The 17,541-nt window shown below is 38.6% G+C and overlaps 2 protein-coding genes across 5 annotated transcripts in view; both read right to left on the bottom strand.

Annotated features, from left to right (window-relative positions):
* adprhl1 (ADP-ribosylhydrolase like 1) overlaps positions 1-5,249 on the bottom strand; it is a 7,763-nt gene extending 2,514 nt beyond the window's left edge. Inside the window, exons 1-7 of one of the 3 annotated variants that reach the window (XM_057331440.1) lie at positions 4,621-5,247; positions 2,545-2,709; positions 2,000-2,125; positions 1,775-1,915; positions 1,567-1,691; positions 1,314-1,446; positions 95-248 (exon numbers count right to left, since the gene is read on the bottom strand). In XM_057331440.1, coding sequence (XP_057187423.1) covers positions 95-248; positions 1,314-1,446; positions 1,567-1,691; positions 1,775-1,915; positions 2,000-2,125; positions 2,545-2,709; positions 4,621-4,834 — 1,058 coding nt within the window. In that variant the 5' untranslated portion in view covers positions 4,835-5,247. Of the gene's footprint in view, positions 1-16; positions 249-1,313; positions 1,447-1,566; positions 1,692-1,774; positions 1,916-1,999; positions 2,126-2,544; positions 2,710-4,620 lie in introns of those variants that run through there. The other 2 variants (XM_057331443.1, XM_057331441.1) reach the window with 2 other exon arrangements.
* Positions 5,250-7,316: 2,067 nt separating this feature from the next.
* LOC130552827 (uncharacterized) lies at positions 7,317-16,682 on the bottom strand. 2 transcript variants are annotated; one of them, XM_057331445.1, is made up of 11 exons: positions 16,500-16,682; positions 15,606-15,908; positions 14,155-14,421; positions 13,884-13,991; positions 10,233-10,274; positions 10,074-10,112; positions 9,955-9,993; positions 8,482-8,523; positions 8,324-8,359; positions 7,796-7,825; positions 7,317-7,373 (listed from the first exon to the last, which is right to left on the bottom strand). In XM_057331445.1, the coding sequence occupies exons 1-11, from the start codon at positions 16,609-16,611 to the stop codon at positions 7,330-7,332; spliced, it is 1,062 nt and encodes a 353-aa protein (XP_057187428.1). In that variant the 5' UTR covers positions 16,612-16,682; the 3' UTR covers positions 7,317-7,329. The 2 variants fall into 2 exon arrangements, with proteins under 2 accessions (XP_057187428.1, XP_057187429.1); XM_057331446.1 differs by lacking the exon at positions 8,482-8,523.
* Between the last annotated feature and the right edge of the window lie 859 nt (positions 16,683-17,541).

Below are 17,541 nucleotides of genomic sequence, written 5' to 3'. Positions count from 1 at the left end.
GAGAGAGAGAGAGAGAGAGAGAGAGAGAGAGAGAGAGAGAGAGAGAGAGAGAGAGAGAGAGAGAGAGAGCTGAGCGTGTGTTTTCTAGCTTTACTTCTCTGTAGATGAGGATTTGTATAACTGAGCTCCCAGATCTTCTAGTTTGTCTCTTTTGTCCAGATTCTGATAGAGTCCTGCAGGAACATGACTGAGTCCATACATCAGACCGTACAGACAGCCGGCGATCAGACCTGTCGCACTGCTCTCACCTGTACACGTCATCACATCAGAGTTTTGTGTTATAATGTTTGTGTCTACACAACAGATGATTCACACATGTGTATAACTGCAGTCAATTTATGACTAATGTACAGCAGCCCATAGAAACAGATGAGGCATCTATATACTGTATATCTATGTGTAGCTGTGATCTTTTTGTAGGTCATATGGTGGAAATGCTTATCAGTATAGACGGTTGTGTCTAGAAGGGATACAGCTACAGCTGGAAGTGATGCAAAATCTCGCCAAATATTTACAATAAATTTCATTAGCTAACGCCTACACCCACCCCAACCCTAAACCTAACCTTACGATAGTAAAAAATAGTCATTAACTGTTGTCAGCGTGACAAAAATGATGCGGTATTGAAGTGCGCATGCCCAGTGGAGGTAGCTGACGCTGTATCCCTTCTAGCCACAACTAAGACCCATAACTTCCGGTTTGTGTTTGGCTAGTGTCTAATGATATAACTATTTATATTTAATTTAATTTATGTTAATATTAATTTATATGATTATTTTACTGTATGATAATTGTATTGAATAAACGATTTGTTGAATTTTGTTGTAAGTTCATTTTCTTACATTTATTAAATTACAATTAGTTGAATGGGTCCTGTTTTGACTCATTTGAACAAACCGTATGGTACATTAACATCTAGCGGTTGAGTTTGGTATCGCAGTTTAAATTCAAAATATTGGAGATACCGTTCTTCTCGTTTCTTTTGATCGTTATCAGAAATAATCTACAGGCACTCTATTGTTTGTGAACGTGTACCGGAAGTTAAACTGGGGTCACACAAGTGCGCATGCGCACGTTTGTTTATGTTGTTAAGATGAAACCGTCTATAGCCTATGCAATATCCACAAAACGCCTTCGTTTTAAAAAAATCATCACTTGTCACATTTTACTTACATTTTACTACAACTTTGTACCTTATTTCTAGAATTCTCCCAGTCTAAACTTTCACTGATGGTGTCTATGAACAAACGCCTACATGAGTGACAGGTTGTGTCATGTAAAGAGTAAATAAACGCATGTGATTGATTTCTGACCTCCGTGAAACATGGCACGTTTACACAACTCCTCCCAGTCCGATCCTGCAGCCAGTAAAGCGTCGTACGCGATCATCGGTGCGTCGTGACCTCTGCGACCCGGACAACCTTCTGAGCTCCAGCGCTTATACATCTGAACACAAAAATGTGTGCGTCACAACAATCAGACAACACAGCAGGTGTGTTTGACTACTGAATGGTAATAAATAATAAGGATCTGAATGAATGAACACATGATGGTGATGTGTTTGACCTTGTCTGTCTGGTCAGCATCATAGCGGTCAGGAAACACAGGTTTACTCTGAGACTCTTCTAGACCTCGCTCCTCCAGATAAAACTGCCACTTCGCCTCAAAATAAAACCACGTCTCCTGATATTCTACACAGCAGGAGAACAAACACATTTCATCATCTCTAAGCATCATCAGACAGACAGACAGACAGACAGACAGATGTGTTCACCTGCCATGTGTCGGATGGTTTTCCTGCAGTAATCTTCTGCTTTAGGTATGACAGTCATGAGATCTCGAGCCCAGTTCACCAGCGGTTTACCTTGAACAGCGTATGAGGCGAAGAGAGCCGTACACAGAGAACCCAGAAACCCTGCGCGCACACACACACACGTGTAATGAATAGACATCAGAGATGATTGACAGTAGCTGATGTCATGTGATGATGATGTCATACCTATAGGGTGATTGTGGGTCATTCGGCCGGTTTCAATGCTCACTTCCACCAGATTATCCAGCCGCTCGGGCTGCCAGTATCTCATCCCCACACACATGGCTTTAGATGCGGCTCCATGACCTGAACCTACACGTCACACAGACTCATGTCACGGGAAATATCTCTGAGAGAAACACACACATCGCTTAGGCCCTTAGGGATGGGCACGAGTACTCGCGACAGCGACGATCGATGGTGAAAGCGATGATCGTTTGGGTCTATAAATACATTTTTTCTATTATTTTCTTTCTTTCTGATTGGTTATGCTGGCAAACATACATTTTCGTATCAGTGTTGTAATTAAAATCTTTTCGTTGTCACCATGGTATGGGGGACACGCCCCGCCCCCAATGAATCGAGTACTCGTTTTTCAAACCCGTCCAGTACTCAAAATGAAATATGATCAAAAACGCCCGTCCCTAACATCACTGCTAAGAGTGAAAACATTGAGATGATTTCTTGATTTTAAGACATGATTATGAACACATGACCGTGTTCTCTTGTACCTTTCTCATTGTACGGCGTGTGCCAGGCTAACAGGAAGTTGTTTGGTTTGAGGTTGACACATCCTTCAACTGTACTGGGATCAGGAGCTCGACCCTGCAGACAGATCATGGCCTCCACATAGTTCCGAACCAAATCTCTGTACAGATCCTCCAGACACCAGTAATCTGAACAACACACAACACAACACATGAAATCAGACACACACATCACACAACACAACACACATGAAATCAGACACACAACACAAATCACACATCAACACACATCACAACACATGAAATCAGACACACAACACAAATCACATCACAACACAACACAACACAACACAACACAACACAACACAACACAACACATGAAATCAGTGAAATCAGACACACAACACATGAAATCAGACACACAACACAAATCACACATCAACACACAACACAACACAACACAACACACCACAACACAACACAACACATGAAATCAGACACACAACACAAATCACACATCAACACACATCACAACAACACAACAACACATGAAATCAGACACACAACACAACACAACACATGAAATCAGACACATAACACAACACAACACATGAAATCAGACACACAACACAAATCACACATCAACACACATCACAACAACACAACACATGAAATCAGACACACAACACAAATCACACATCAACGCACATCACAACAACACAACACATGAAATCAGACACACAACACAAATCACACAACACAACACAACACATGAAATCAGACACACAACACAAATCACACATCACATCAACACATGAAATCAGACACACATCACAAATCACACATCAACACACATCACAACAACACAACACATGAAATCAGACACACAACACAAATCACACAACACAACACATGATATCAGACACACAACACATCACATCACAACACAACACAACATCAGAACCCTGTCACTCTAATGTTCAACCGAATAAAATACTAAATGAATCTCTAAGGAAATGTGCATGTACTGCTGAATTCTGCTTCCACACAGAGTCAGTTTTCTCCACACTCTCACGTGTGTTTCATTGGCATGTGTGGCATTCGGTCACGTGTCAGTTCTGATTAGAGTGTTCGTGTGAGGTCCGTGGAAGGTATTTTGTGGACATTAAGGGTCCTCGGGGACCACGACAATCCCATCATCCAACATCTCATCTGTCTGATGCCAAAACAGATGAAGGCCACATGGATTAGATGAAGTATCAGATGGAAGGAGGTGTGACCGTGGTTCACTCCAGTTATGACAGAGTTTGTGTCTGTGCGTTTGGTTTATTTTCTGATGGTTTGTCAGTGGTGTTGGTATTTGGATAAGAAGAGCGGCTGTCAACACAATCCGGAGAAAAGCCACACTGTCCAGAAGCCAAACGCTACGATTGTGTGCCATCAGAGATGAACGCGGCTCTATTTGAGTCCCGCTGGAGAAGTGCGGTAGCTGCGTTTGTGTTTGAGATGTGAGATGATCTGAGAGGATTACAGATCAAGCACAGCTCGTGTTATTTATGACAGAAACACACACGACTCGCGCCTCTATTCTCAGAGCAACGCCGACGGAATGTTGGATGTGAAATGTGCATTTGAGGATGGTGAACATTCATGCTGTTTATGTGAGGAAAGATCACTTTATTATCATCTGTACACATTTCACAATCTGTTAATGAGTCTTAACATGAGAGAGAGAAGATTTGTCTGCTTCATACCAGCAAAATGAAAGATTTGAAATACACGTGCTGCTCATTTACTGGATTTAAAGAGACAGTTCAGCCCAGAGATGAAAATTCTGTCCTGTCATGTCAAGCCTGTATGAGTTTCTTTCTTCTTCAGAACACAAAAGAAGATATTTTGAAGAATGTCGATAATAAAACAACACTGAACTCCATTGACTTCATTGTATGAACACAAAACCACGGAGACATTTCTTATTATATCTTCTTTTCTGTCCCCCTGAAGAAAGACTCACATACAGATTTACAAACACGTGAGAGTGAATAAATGATAACGGATGATTTTAATTTCTTGAACACACGTTTGTCATGTATTTCTCACCTGTGATGAGAGCTTGAGCGGTGGTCATGAGCATTAGAGCTCCGTCGCTCAGAGGCCAGTTATCTGTGTCCAGTTTTAAAGCCGCGAGACCCCCGAGATCACCGAGCTCTTTCTGAATCCTAGTTCCTGAGATGCAGTTCTGCCATCGACCTTTCCCATATCCCAGAGCATCTCCCAGTCCTGCCAGAATCATCGCCGCCTGAAACTTCTCCATGAACTCTCACTGGAGCGTCGTGAAGCGTTCTGTGGAGCGGTGTCAGCTGTCTCTCCGTTTATTTCTCTGGGCTTCAGCATCTAAACTCCCTCCAGACGTTATCAGCACAAAGTCTTTGTTGGCGACACCGAGCGGTGATCAGGTGTCCCCTAAAAAGGCAACGCTCATGGCAGCGGGGGGGACGAGGGGGCTTACTCATCTGAATACAGTGAAATACTCATATTTCTATACCGAAATAGGTTTTATATTACTATATCAGAGAGAAACAGAAAGTCATTTCTCATCTACTGATACACTTCATGTGTTTCAAAAACATTTAATATCGAACTGAATCCGATTTACTTTAACACACACTCCTGATCTTATGTCATTCATTCATCAGGGCAGGGCATGCCCAAATCATATATGATAGAATCAAGAATCTGACAACATGAAACAATGAGGAAAAACAAGAAAATGATTATACTTTTTTGATATTTTTATAATGCGTATTTTATCAAAACATTTTATGATATAATACATAATCGAATAACTTGCTTTGCATGCGATTGATAGAATCAGATATCTTGATGCCTGATGGACAACGCTGCATTTCAGTGGGAGAACTTTTGATATTATACACGGATGTTTTTTCTTCTAGTTTAAAAAGAATCACACAGAGCAAGTTTAGGTTTAAAGTATGTTATTAGTAAGAAATAAAAGGTACACAAACAATGACTAATAGTGGATAACTTAAAAAGAGTACAACATTACTAAATATAAAAAACATTAAATACAAATGAACAGTTACACAGGCCGGTCATAGATCATTAGGCATCTTTGTACACTGTCTGTAAGTCATATTTGGAATTTGACACTTTAGCCTGGTTTTCACAGGAAGTGTCGCACTTAACAAAAAAAGGGGAAATCCTGTAATCTAAAAAAGGCATAAAAAACATGTTAAAATTCGGCATGTCCCCGTGATGCAATATTGTTCCTTATTTGCTTTAACAATTGTATTTTCTACTAACAGCTACAGTAAATCATCTCTTTTCCAAACTATTCCTATGGTGTTAGTGTCACAGCACAGACAGAAAGATAGAGGGAAACATTCAAATGCCAGAATATGTACATGAACTTGTCATGTCAAACCTGTATGAGTTCTTATGCAGAACACAAAAGATATTTCGAAGAACACAGAACTCCATTGACTTCCATTGTATGAACGCAAAGCCACAGAGACATTTCACGAAATATCTTCTATTGTGTTTCACTGAAGAAAGAGACACATACAGGTTTACAAACACATGAGAATACGTGATGAAATATTTCTTTAAAAGATACAACTGAAACAGGCAGTGTTGTACGGATTCTTCCTAACATTCAGTAAGAGTAACGCATAACAAATTCTTTCAAAACCAAAAAGAAAAAAACGAAGCTATGAGTGAGTCAATAAACACCCCGCCCAGTCACTCCGGGGTAAATTTAAGACATGTTTGAGAGGGGAAGTTACACGCAGAGCTCTGAATAACACAGAGAAACTTCTTGCTCACGAGTGTGATTTAAATAAGATTTACAAAGAAATAACTGTACACAGAACACAGTGTATTTAATGGGCTCACACACTCCCGGACAAAAAACTCCAGATCAACACAAGTGCATTCATACCTCATGATAACATTTCATTCATGACTAACGCACATACTGTAAGTTTATAATGAAATGACTTAATGTCAAAGTCAATAGAGCAATGCAAATATATATTGGTATATCGTAGGGGTGTGACGAGATACTTATCTCACGAGAACGAGATTTTTTAGACTTTTTTAAAAGAAATCCTCAATGATGACATATATAGGGAAAATTGTCTTTTATTCACCTTAACAAAAATGCAAAAGATGTTGGCATTATAAAATCAACTTGTACTTTATGAAACAAGCATAAACTTCTACTTTAATGAATTATTAATTATATTATGGAGTAATAAACAATTATTAATTATATTAGATTATAAAGACTGCAAAATGTTTTGTCACAAACTCAACTGACAGCCAATTGCACAAAATGTTTACTTTGTTTTCTTAACAGTCGTAGCTTTTAGTAAAGAGCTGTGGTTGTTTTCATTATATGCTCTTGCATAGTGCTCGAGCCCAGCACGCCATCATGCCTCGTCACACCCCTAGTATATTGTGAGCTAAACGTAAAGATGAAACTGATCTCTGTCAGTCTGATTTAAAGACAGGATTCTGTGCAGTGTGAACACAGCCAGTGAACTCCGATATGAACGATCAAAACACAAAAATCCATGACTGAGGTGAACAACAAAGGATTGTCCACATTCTGAAAATCTGATGGCATCACAACACTTCTGAGAAGAAGAGCTCTTTTTTTTCTACAAAGTGAAATAAAGAAGGGCAAGAGTCATTTTAAGCAGCAATTAATAAGAATAAATCAGTGAAATACAACCGAGAAAGTCAATATAATGGAACATGAATGGTCTGACCTCAAATATTGTCTTAACCTTCTGCAACAGCTTTCTCCTCGTGTTTAAGAGCCGTGGCTACAGGAACACAACATTACAAACACACACATGAGAACTGTGTACATGAGTACTTCGCTACGAAAGCAACTTTAAGTGATAGTTCACCCCAAAATTAAAATTCTGTCATCATTCACACTCTCGTCATTTCTTAACTGTATGACTTTCTACTGCAGAACACAAAAGAAGATATTTTTAAGAAAGTTGGTAACCAAACAGCACTGGACCCCATTCACTTGCACTGGTTTTGTGTTCATACAATAGAAGTAAATGGGTCAGTGCTGTTCGGTTTTTGGGGGGGGGTTGAACTAGCACTTTAAAGAAAACAACAACTGTAAACTCAATATGACCATCTAGTCATAACACATCAGTCTTATGACGCTGTCAATATCTTCCATTATTATTATTATTATTATTATAGTAAAAGACTTGTATCATCTTACTTGGACCGGGTTGCTGTGGTGCATTCATTTCTATATAACAAAAAGAAACAAATGAAAAACAATTAGTCACTTCAAAAAGCAGAGATTTTTCTTGCTTTATTAACTGTAATGCACATTCTGCACAGAAGCAAACCGGGAAATCTGCTCACTGACTGAACTGCTTACAAATTACAATTAATAATGACAATTATAATTATACAATTATATTACCTATAACTAACAACTGATCATATTTAGTCACATTTTATTACTGCGGTGCTAACCCTACAAGAGAACAAGGACACTTTGCTTTCGAAGACCTGTGTATTTTGTGTCTCATTATTATAAAAACATGTCACTGTTATTGTTGTTGTTCAACTTTAAGCACTGAGCACATGTGAACAAGTCAAGTATCAGATCCACAGCTGGATGAGACAATTAGGTGTTCAATAAACCTTTAAGTAATGTTTATCACGACTTTCTTACAGTAAGAGTACATTTAAAGGGATAATATCAATAAATTATGTATATGTATATGAATCATCTTACCTTCATAAGTGTTACGTGGGCCATTAAGATGCTCCCCTACAAAAACACAACATTACAAACACAAATATAAGTCAATAATACACTTTTAATGTCTCATATTTTTATAATTTTAAAAAGACAATATTAGTTAACAATCAAGACTTTTATAATCATTTTACCTTCTCCGTTGTTCTCCTTATTTCTATTTACTTCTTGATAAACTACATACATAATAAGCAATTAGTAATGCATTTAGTCATGCTTAATAAAAGGTGCCAAACTATGAAATGTGAAAACAATGATTTGTATAATCTATTTGTGTGTTTTCAAGCCGCTGGTCATAACAGTAAGTTATGCTGCTGTTATAAAACTTTAAATACAGCAAACATTTAGCACATGTGTCACACATGATTGAAAAACTCAGTCACTTTGCATTGCATTGCAGCTTTAGCAAAAACCATGACATACATACAGTAGCTTACGGTGGCAGTAACTTCAGTGGGAATTTGCAAATATTAACAAGAGACTACTGCAATTACTGAAGAAAACGTGAGTGCTGCTTGCTGTGGCAAAACTGTGAACAGGTTATTCTGAGTCAAGGCGGTTGCTAGTGTGTTCTGGGTGGTTGCTTCGGTGTCGCTAGGCAGTTGCTAAGGTATAAGGGTTAGGCTAGGGTGTTGTAAGTGGTTGCTAGGGTGTTCCGGGTGGTTGACATGGTGTTGTTAGGCGGTTGCTAATTTTCACATGGTTACTGTGCACATTCATAGCATGTTTCATCCTTATATCATCTTTGTTAGCATGTAGCTATTCACTGCTAGCATGTATAGCATGCTGGATGTCTTGTTTGCTGGTATGAGTCAAAAGAGACAAAGCCCATATTTCTGCAATGTTCTGATGCAGAGATATAGGTCTTGCTAAACGGTCGATAGGGTACTCTGTTTGGTTGCTAGGGTGTGGACTGACAGCTGCTACTGCGAAGGCTGTTTGCCGATATGAATGACATAAACTCATTCATATGCTGCTCAAACAAGCCTACCCTCATGTTTCTATGACTAACCCTGAAGTTTTCTCTTTGAATGAAAGTCTGTGGAACATATTGCTAGGTTGCTGTAAATGGTTGCTAGGGCGTGGTTTGATAGCTTCATCAAGATTCTGGGAGAATGATTGGTTGCCTGAGTAAAATAAGCCCACCCCTTTGTCTCAATGAAACTGGGATGCAAAGTGATGTTCGATACAAAATCCCTATGCAATTGACCATATTAGGAAAAACAATCCCTGTTTAATGGGCATTCTCTTCACCCTAGCATCTCAATGGGGCACTTTCAGGCGGCTCTTATATTACACAACATTTACATTTATTCATTTGGCAGACGCTTTTTTCGGACGTGTACAGGAAGTTAAGTTTGGGCCACAAAAGAGTGTATGCCAGTAACGTTTGTTTATGTTGATGCTTTGACCCCGTCTATATTTAATAAAAGGAAGTGTGTTTGTGTTTCTACAAAACATTCCACCTTTCACTTTATAACACACAGCTTTCAGTTTTGTGTTTTGTTTTGAAATAATTCTCAAATAAAGGTGTTCTGCCCTCAAACAGTAAACAGATTGCATTCCCTGAGCGGGAGTTTTTAATAACTGTAACATGTTATTCTTACCAGTTGTCATATCTGCATGTTCGTCAGCCGGTGGAGGTTCTGTGAGAAAGAAATAACACACTTAAACAAGCTGAAGTTAGAAGTTTAGACCAAGTATTAAATACAAATGATTGACATACTCATCACATTTCTGCAATGATCCAGAACACCCAACATTGCTGAAAAAGACAACACGTTTAAAGAAATATGTTAAAAACACTTTCTGTCCATTAATTGATCTGTATCAGATCTATTTTATAAGTATTCCTCATATCTGTCCATACCAAACATAAACTTACCCCCCAGACAAAGTACTGCTCCACATTTCCGATGAACATCATCTGGACAAACAAAAATCTTTATGTAATACATACACAGTATGACTTCACAACATAAAAGTGCTAGGGACATGGCAACTAGGGATGTGCGCTACTACTAATTTGACAGTCTCGTTTAAACTTAAGTTTTGTAACCATGTAGTCGACTAGTCTAAAACTAAGAATGGCCCAGAAGGCATCCAAAAACATTGCGTAGGGCCTATGTAAGACATTTTATAGACTAAAGAATGTAGGCTATTAATCAAACTGTTCATATCCAACATTTAAAGTAGCTGAAACAGGCATATGTGTTCCACTTTCCTTACGTTATGGTCATTAAAATTTCTGCATTTGCTGCTGTGACAACCCTGACTGAATCACTTTAGCAGCTGCAAGAGGTGACGCAATGAGCATTTGTTTGCTTTGGCTGGTCTGTGCCTGGCCTTAAAATATGTGGCCTATACAAAATCCATTTGATTTCTCCTTTAAGTCTGTTTTTACGGACTCAAAAATTTTAATCAAATTAAATCAAATTATATTAAAAGTGTGTCTATTACACTGAAATCATGAAACTTAAAATATTTAACAACAATTCATTAAAAGCTCAAAAACGAATGTTTGTTATTTGTTTATTTAAATGATGTTGAATGAAAGAAACATTACTTTTTTAATTATGTCGCAATTTAAGAACAAGATATAAATAGGGTCAACAAACAAGATAGCCTTCATTATATCATGTTTTTATTATTTATAAAGCAAAGCAATGTGTGTAAACAAAAAAGCGAATAGAAAGCAATGGACAAAAAGTACAGAACAAGCTACAGAACACATTTGATCTCGCGCAGAGCGAATGTAAAAGCAGCTAATAAAGCAGACTGCCCATATTAGCTCATTTATTGGACAGACATTGGCTAAAGACTCGAGTCCGCATGTGATTATGATGTTAATATTATTTTACATGTTCTTGTTGAGGAAATGCAAGCGTTATGCTCGGATGAAAGTTGGCTCAGTGTTTGTGAACAATAACTCCATCTGAGGCATCTGCGCAAACTCTGCACGGACACACAGCTATAACAGTGCTAAGTGATCATGTTTATTCAAGCGCTTTTTTGTGATAAACATTATAATCAAAGAAATGTTCTGTAAATCTAGAATCTAGCTGAGACATTCTCATATTAGATTTATGGAGTGTGCTCAAGATGCATTCACTGCATTTACAGCGCATTCTGCCATCAAATAACGTCAATCCGTCTTTCATGCATGGCTCCAGTGAAATTATTATTATGCCACTTGATATGACATAGTTTGCGTAAAACCTACCCGTTTCCTTCAAAACACCCCCACAATTCGTCTTTCAAGTGGTCATTTCTGAGCATGCAGCAATTGGCACAAAGGAAACGCATGCTAGATCTGACCTAAAATTAAAACATTACGTTCCTGATACACTTTCAAAGACTATTAATAATTATTTTTTCAAACATGGGGTTGTCATGTCAAGTTTAGTTTGTATGAGTTTGTTTTTGTCTGGTGTTTTTTCATAATTATTAAACAGGAAAGCTATGTTATACTCTGTTCCTATGGCTGCTATCATTTATGTTTACTTTCTAAAAAGGAAGAGGAATATGTTGTTTGAAAGTTGTCAATTTATGATTCCTTTTCATCTCTCAATCCATAGGTAATATACACTGTTCTTTAAAATTGTGAAATAAATAATTCTACATCTTACATAGAAGGCTTCATATAGATCCTGCGATCGGTGATTTTATCGGCCGATACTTGTTGTAACGAACGGTAAATGGTGATCGGCCCCAAAAACCCTGATCAGAGCACCCTTACTTAAAGGAACAATACGGGGTTTTTAGGAGGATCTATTAGCGGAAATGCAATATAATATGAAGAGGATTTCAAGCTCATCTCTTTATTAACTGATCGTGGTAAAGGTTTAGGACCACTGATCTAAAGATCAAGTTCAGTCAGTGATTCAGTTTTGATATTTGCCACTTATTTAAAGCGGAGGCATCACGCTATGTCATGCATTCTGACTTCTTTACACTGTTGAACGTGCTGGCTTCTCATGCTTAAAATGGTCAACTTGAAATGAAAACGAGTTGGACGCATGACGTAGTATTTCTGTCTTGATACACTCCCCCAGCACTCCAACTTGTTTCGGAAAGTTTCGTAACAGGGATTCCATCCCTTTTATTGGGCAATTCCCCCCGGAAAGAGCCCGCCCACGCGCCAACCGACGAGCGAGACCCGCTTACCATCAAGATAGTCTGCGCTGCGTCACGCTTGTTTGTGTTTTGTTGGCAATCGGCACGTACGTGCGTAATGTAAACAACACAACTTATAGTGAATCAAGAGTTGTGCAGGGATAATGCGATGATGTATTGTGTGCTCGTGATTTAGTTCCTCCCCCGCACACCCCCAGGACGTCGTGTTTTTCCAGAACTAATCGTACAGTAGGGCTGCTCGATTATGACAAAAAACATAATCACAATTATTTTGGCCAATATTGAGATCCCGATTATTTAACACGATTACTCATTAACTTTTAAAACAACATAGAAAATAAATAACTTTTATTTTTCAATTGAATTCACAGTTTAAAAGCAATGTAAAGAAATAGCACAGCTGAACCACTGTAAAAGAAGGGGGTGCGCTGTGGATTTATACCACGAGAAAAGAGAAGATCCTTGCAAAATGGAATGTGGCACAATAATCGTTTTACCTCGATTATTTTGTTTTTGTAATTGTTGAAGCCAAAATTGACGATTACAATTAATTTTCGATTAATTGCACAGCCCTATCGTACAGCTGTATCTATCTTTTATAAATGTGATCAAAACAAATACTCTTCGAAGATACGAAGTATGCAATACTACTCTATAGGTACTCAAGATTAACATAAGATTGGCAGAAACTGCGTGTGTGATGTCAGCTTAGGTTACACATTTACAGCATTTATTGTTCTGTATATAATACAAAACGTCAAAAGGCCATGAATAAAAATACTTTCCTTACTGTACGTGATGTGTTTGAGTGTCGTTTGACTGATAATTAATATAGTGCGATAAATAAACATGCCAACGGAGCCCACGTCCCACCAGAAATGTCCCGGTAGTCCCAATGGCTAGCGCATGCCTGGACAATATAACACCTATACAATTATTTGAACTGTACATTGAACTAAACATCGGAACATTTATTTTTATGACAGTTATCCACAACGTGTGCAACTGCTACGCGCAGGAGAGCGAGTGTTTGAGCGTTTCAAACAACGCAGATATTTTTGTCTGCTTTTCGTGTGGTTGACGCGACATACTTTCCAACGCACGCTCTGTGTCCGCTGGTGGGAGTGTGCTCACCCTTGCACGATACAGAGAGCAAAGGAGGACTGTAAACACGCGACCATGTAGAGACTGGAACATGCCGTCGTGTAAATAAAATAAATGACAAAAGGCGATTGTCCTATAAGAAAGGTAACCTTAAATGACTTGTGATCTGGCACCCCCTAATATAATGGCAGGGGAAACACTGCATGCAGACATACAATATTGCCTGTGAATGTATAATAAACTCCACCCAATCCTGTATCAATAATTATTTTATGAAGAACTAATGTAATCCTACCGTGAAAGGAATCCCAGCACAGGTACAGGGCAATGAAGACACATATAAGGATGAGGATGAGGATGAGAGCTGATAAAATCCCCGCAACAAGTCCTGCGTTTGATTCTTCTGTAGAAAGCACACATCAGCTGTTAGCAATGACATCTATTTCAGTAAACATCTCATTCAGAACACTGAACTGAAGTTTGAGGTATGAGAGACATTCATTCTTTCTTTCTTTAACCAGGTAAAAAATAATAAATAAGTATTGAAGTTATTGAAAGTGTCTTACCAGGAAAGATATCTCTCTCACACATCGGTAGGCTGGTTTTCTCGCTCACTTCGTTCTTTAGTGTACACGTGCAGCAGGCGTCTGGATTCCTAGTTCTTTCAAATATTATGGACTCTCCTATTTTCTGGCCATTTAGTGATCCAGCTCCCGGGGTATCTTTATTAGTACATTTCCAGATGATTGTTGCCTCATATTGGCATTCTAAGTACATGGCCACGTTTGGATCACTTGCGGGCGTTAGTTGCAGCTCTGGTTGTTGGACTTCCTCTGTGGAAAAACAAAATTAAAAGTTTAAAATACCACAGAAAACAATATCATAATGAAGTTAATTCAAGTGCAGTAGCCTAAAAATACTTTGTTGTACTGTAATGGAGACGTGTTAGGACCCGCGGTACTAACACTTGCATTGCATCGGCATTGGTTTCTGGTTCAAGCTCAATTTCAATGTGTAATAGTGACATAAATAGGCAACTCTTTGACATAACTTACTCCTTTCGTGTTGGGGCATCATGAGTCATTTTCATTGACTAATTGAAAGATGGTACATTTTAAAATGGTTAAAGTGTTATTGTGTTTGCGTTTTTGTGCAGGATGAAAGATAAGGAGACTTGTTAGTGTTTACTGCTCTGTAATATTAAAGTTCAAAAGATTTTCTGTTGTCTGTGATTTTTTGGGGGTTTCCAGAGTGAAAGTGACCTATTTGTCAGGTATGGTGACCCATACCCGATATGTGACCTCTGCATTTAACCCATCCAGAGAGTAGTGAACACACGCACAGCAAGTGGTGAACACACGTACACCCGGAGCAGTGGGCAGCTATCACTGCAGCGCCCGGGGAGCAAGTGGGGGTAAGGTGCCTTGCTCAAGGGCTCCTCAGTCGTTACCCGCCGGCGCTGGGAATCCAACGAGTCCGACTCTCTAACCATTAGGCCACGACTGAGCGGTGAGGAGTAAAGGTTTTACTGAGGTTGGGGACGAGCACATTATGCCCTTTTGCATGTATGCAGCTTTACTCAGTGAGTAAATACTCTCTGGTGCTCCCTGCAAGCATCATACCTTACATGTGGTATTTCTAAACAAGTGTCACACTGAAGCATTCACATTTAACTGGCTTAACACAAATAAATTACATGAAATTAAATAAAATTAGTTGATAAATTTAAGATTAACTTGTCTGTACAATTCACCCAGTTAGTTTAAGTTCAGATAAACCAATTCTATTGTGTGGAAATGGGTGTCGTCATAAAATTAAGTTAATCCAACCACTTATTTTTTGAGTGAGCGCCCTCTGGCTTTCAGATGCAACAGCATTTAACCGTAATTCACTGACTAACTATTCACGATAAATTGCAGACTATCGCGTGCGACTTATTTTCCATTTATCGCGCAGCCCTAGCAGGAATAACTACTAATACGATTTTTTTAAATCCCAATGATATTTATTCACTTACCCAAAACATTCAATGTGAATTTCTGCGCTTGCTCTTTGCTGTTGATCTCAAAGTAATAGAGACCACTGTGGTCCTTCGTTAATTTTTTTAAAGTCAGTTCTCCATTGTTCTTGTCTGCTTCTGCATTGTCTTTAAAGAGAGGATTCTGAGGAGTTGAAGATTCGCCGTGATCAAATTCAATCACTCGAAACACACTCCCACTAACTGCCTTGAACTTCCAGGTAATGGTGCTGCCAGATGATAGTGTAGGGTTCGGTTTAAATCTAACTTCACCGCCCACCTTCACATACTGAGCACTGACACCTGAAAACATAAAGAATATGTAAAGCCGTGAACAAAAACACATGCACTATGACACGGTTCCCAATGTAAATATCACAGTAATCACTATATCGTGGTATACATCATGTTTACATTAGGTAGCATCTCTGTATCATAGTATCTGAACACGACATCTTAATACCATAACTTTAAAGCAACATAAAAATACCGCGGTAGACTGGCACTGAAAATGGCATCTTGATGTCACGGTATAGTTTTAAAGAAAACAAAACGGTAATCAGAAGTACCAAGATATATCAACATTGCACAGTGCTGCCTTCAGGCAACAAGAAATACCATGATACCGCGACCCCAGATACCGTTTGTGTCTCATCGTAACGTTACCGCTATAATGGCGGATTATGTTATGACGAAGGGTAGGCCTGTAGCAACTCTAAACACACTAAAAATGAACTAATAACGGACATCGTAAGACAGAAATAAAACCCAACACATTAGCTCAATAGAATATATTGGTAACATAAACAGTAATATTACGTAGAGTTACAGCCTTTAGTGTTGGTAAAAACTAGCCGCGCCTTGTTTCAAAGTTACAAAAGGAACCTGGCGAACCTGAAACGGCGCAGATCAACGCGACGAACAGCGCGCAGCGACATCCGAGCAACATCTTCAAAATAACTATACTGTTATTTACACTGTTATTCAATCTATCTTTAAGTAACATATCGATTTTAAATCGAGATTGAGACACACAGCGTCCATGTAAGGACTCTCCCTGAAGAGGAAGTGACAAAACGAAAGCGAAACTTAAACACGATGCGTGTAGAAGGTTCTGCGCGGCGGCGCCATCTTGTGCACAAGGAGAGCAAGTCACTTCACTCGTCACATTTAATTTATATGTCGTTTTCAATTATAGTTCTGGTCAATGTGGATTGCCCAGTCATTGATACATCAAAATATTATTTATTCATCAAGCAATGTGTCTATATTTTTAATACACTGCAGCGTGTGCTTTTCACAGTTTACAAAAAAACAAGTAGTCTACTCATGAAAGTATTAATTCATTCAATCATGCATGCATGGAATGTTTCGAAGAACACACAATTAAGGACACATTTAAGCAAATGTACAGTGTCTGTAGTGTGCATTTGACATTATTTGAACCTTTCCACAAGAAATTTACTAAATAAAATAACCGTCCAAACATAAAAAACTAAGAAAATGCAAAGAGAGTAAATTCCAGGGAATTACATTCAGAATGTAAAGGACTTATATCTTTTATCCAGCCCGCAAAAACTATGCAAATTGCATACATCCCTGGGCTTTGCTGCACAGATTTAAATCTGTGATTTAAAAATATAGCCTGTTATATGTCATTACAATACTGTACTGTACAGTGCACTTAAAAAACGAGTAAAGTAAGTGAAGCGAACACTGCGTGTCGGACGGCGCCATCTTGTGCCGAGACGCGGGAATTCATTCAGCTCGAGCCTCAGTGATCCAGCAAAGTGCAGAGGCGATGAATATGGAGACAGATCAGTCTCAAAAATAATACATTTACAAAACACAATTCATAAATGTACAGCACAATTTATATTTACAAAATCGGATTCATAAATTCAAAACACAATTCATGAACACACAAACATTTTCC

The sequence above is a fragment of the Triplophysa rosa genome, linkage group LG4, assembly GCF_024868665.1.
Source record: "Triplophysa rosa linkage group LG4, Trosa_1v2, whole genome shotgun sequence".
Classification (NCBI taxonomy): Eukaryota; Metazoa; Chordata; class Actinopteri; order Cypriniformes; family Nemacheilidae; genus Triplophysa; species Triplophysa rosa.
The sequence above is the reverse complement of the archived record's forward strand: the minus strand, read 5'-3'. Positions and strand labels throughout refer to the sequence as shown.

What these genes read in the sequence shown, in the direction of transcription:
- LOC130552827 (XM_057331445.1), bottom strand. Translation starts at nt 16,611, where the DNA reads ATGTTACTTAAAGATAGATTGAATAACAGTGTAAATAACAGTATAGTT. An exon ending in ATTCACATTGAATGTTTTGG is followed by an intron (nt 14,422 to 15,605) that starts GTAAGTGAATAA and finishes GTTTTTCCACAG; the next exon opens with AGGAAGTCCAACAACCAGAG. An exon ending in ACATGCAGATATGACAACTG is followed by an intron (nt 8,524 to 9,954) that starts GTAAGAATAACA and finishes TTATGTATGTAG; the next exon opens with TTTATCAAGAAGTAAATAGA.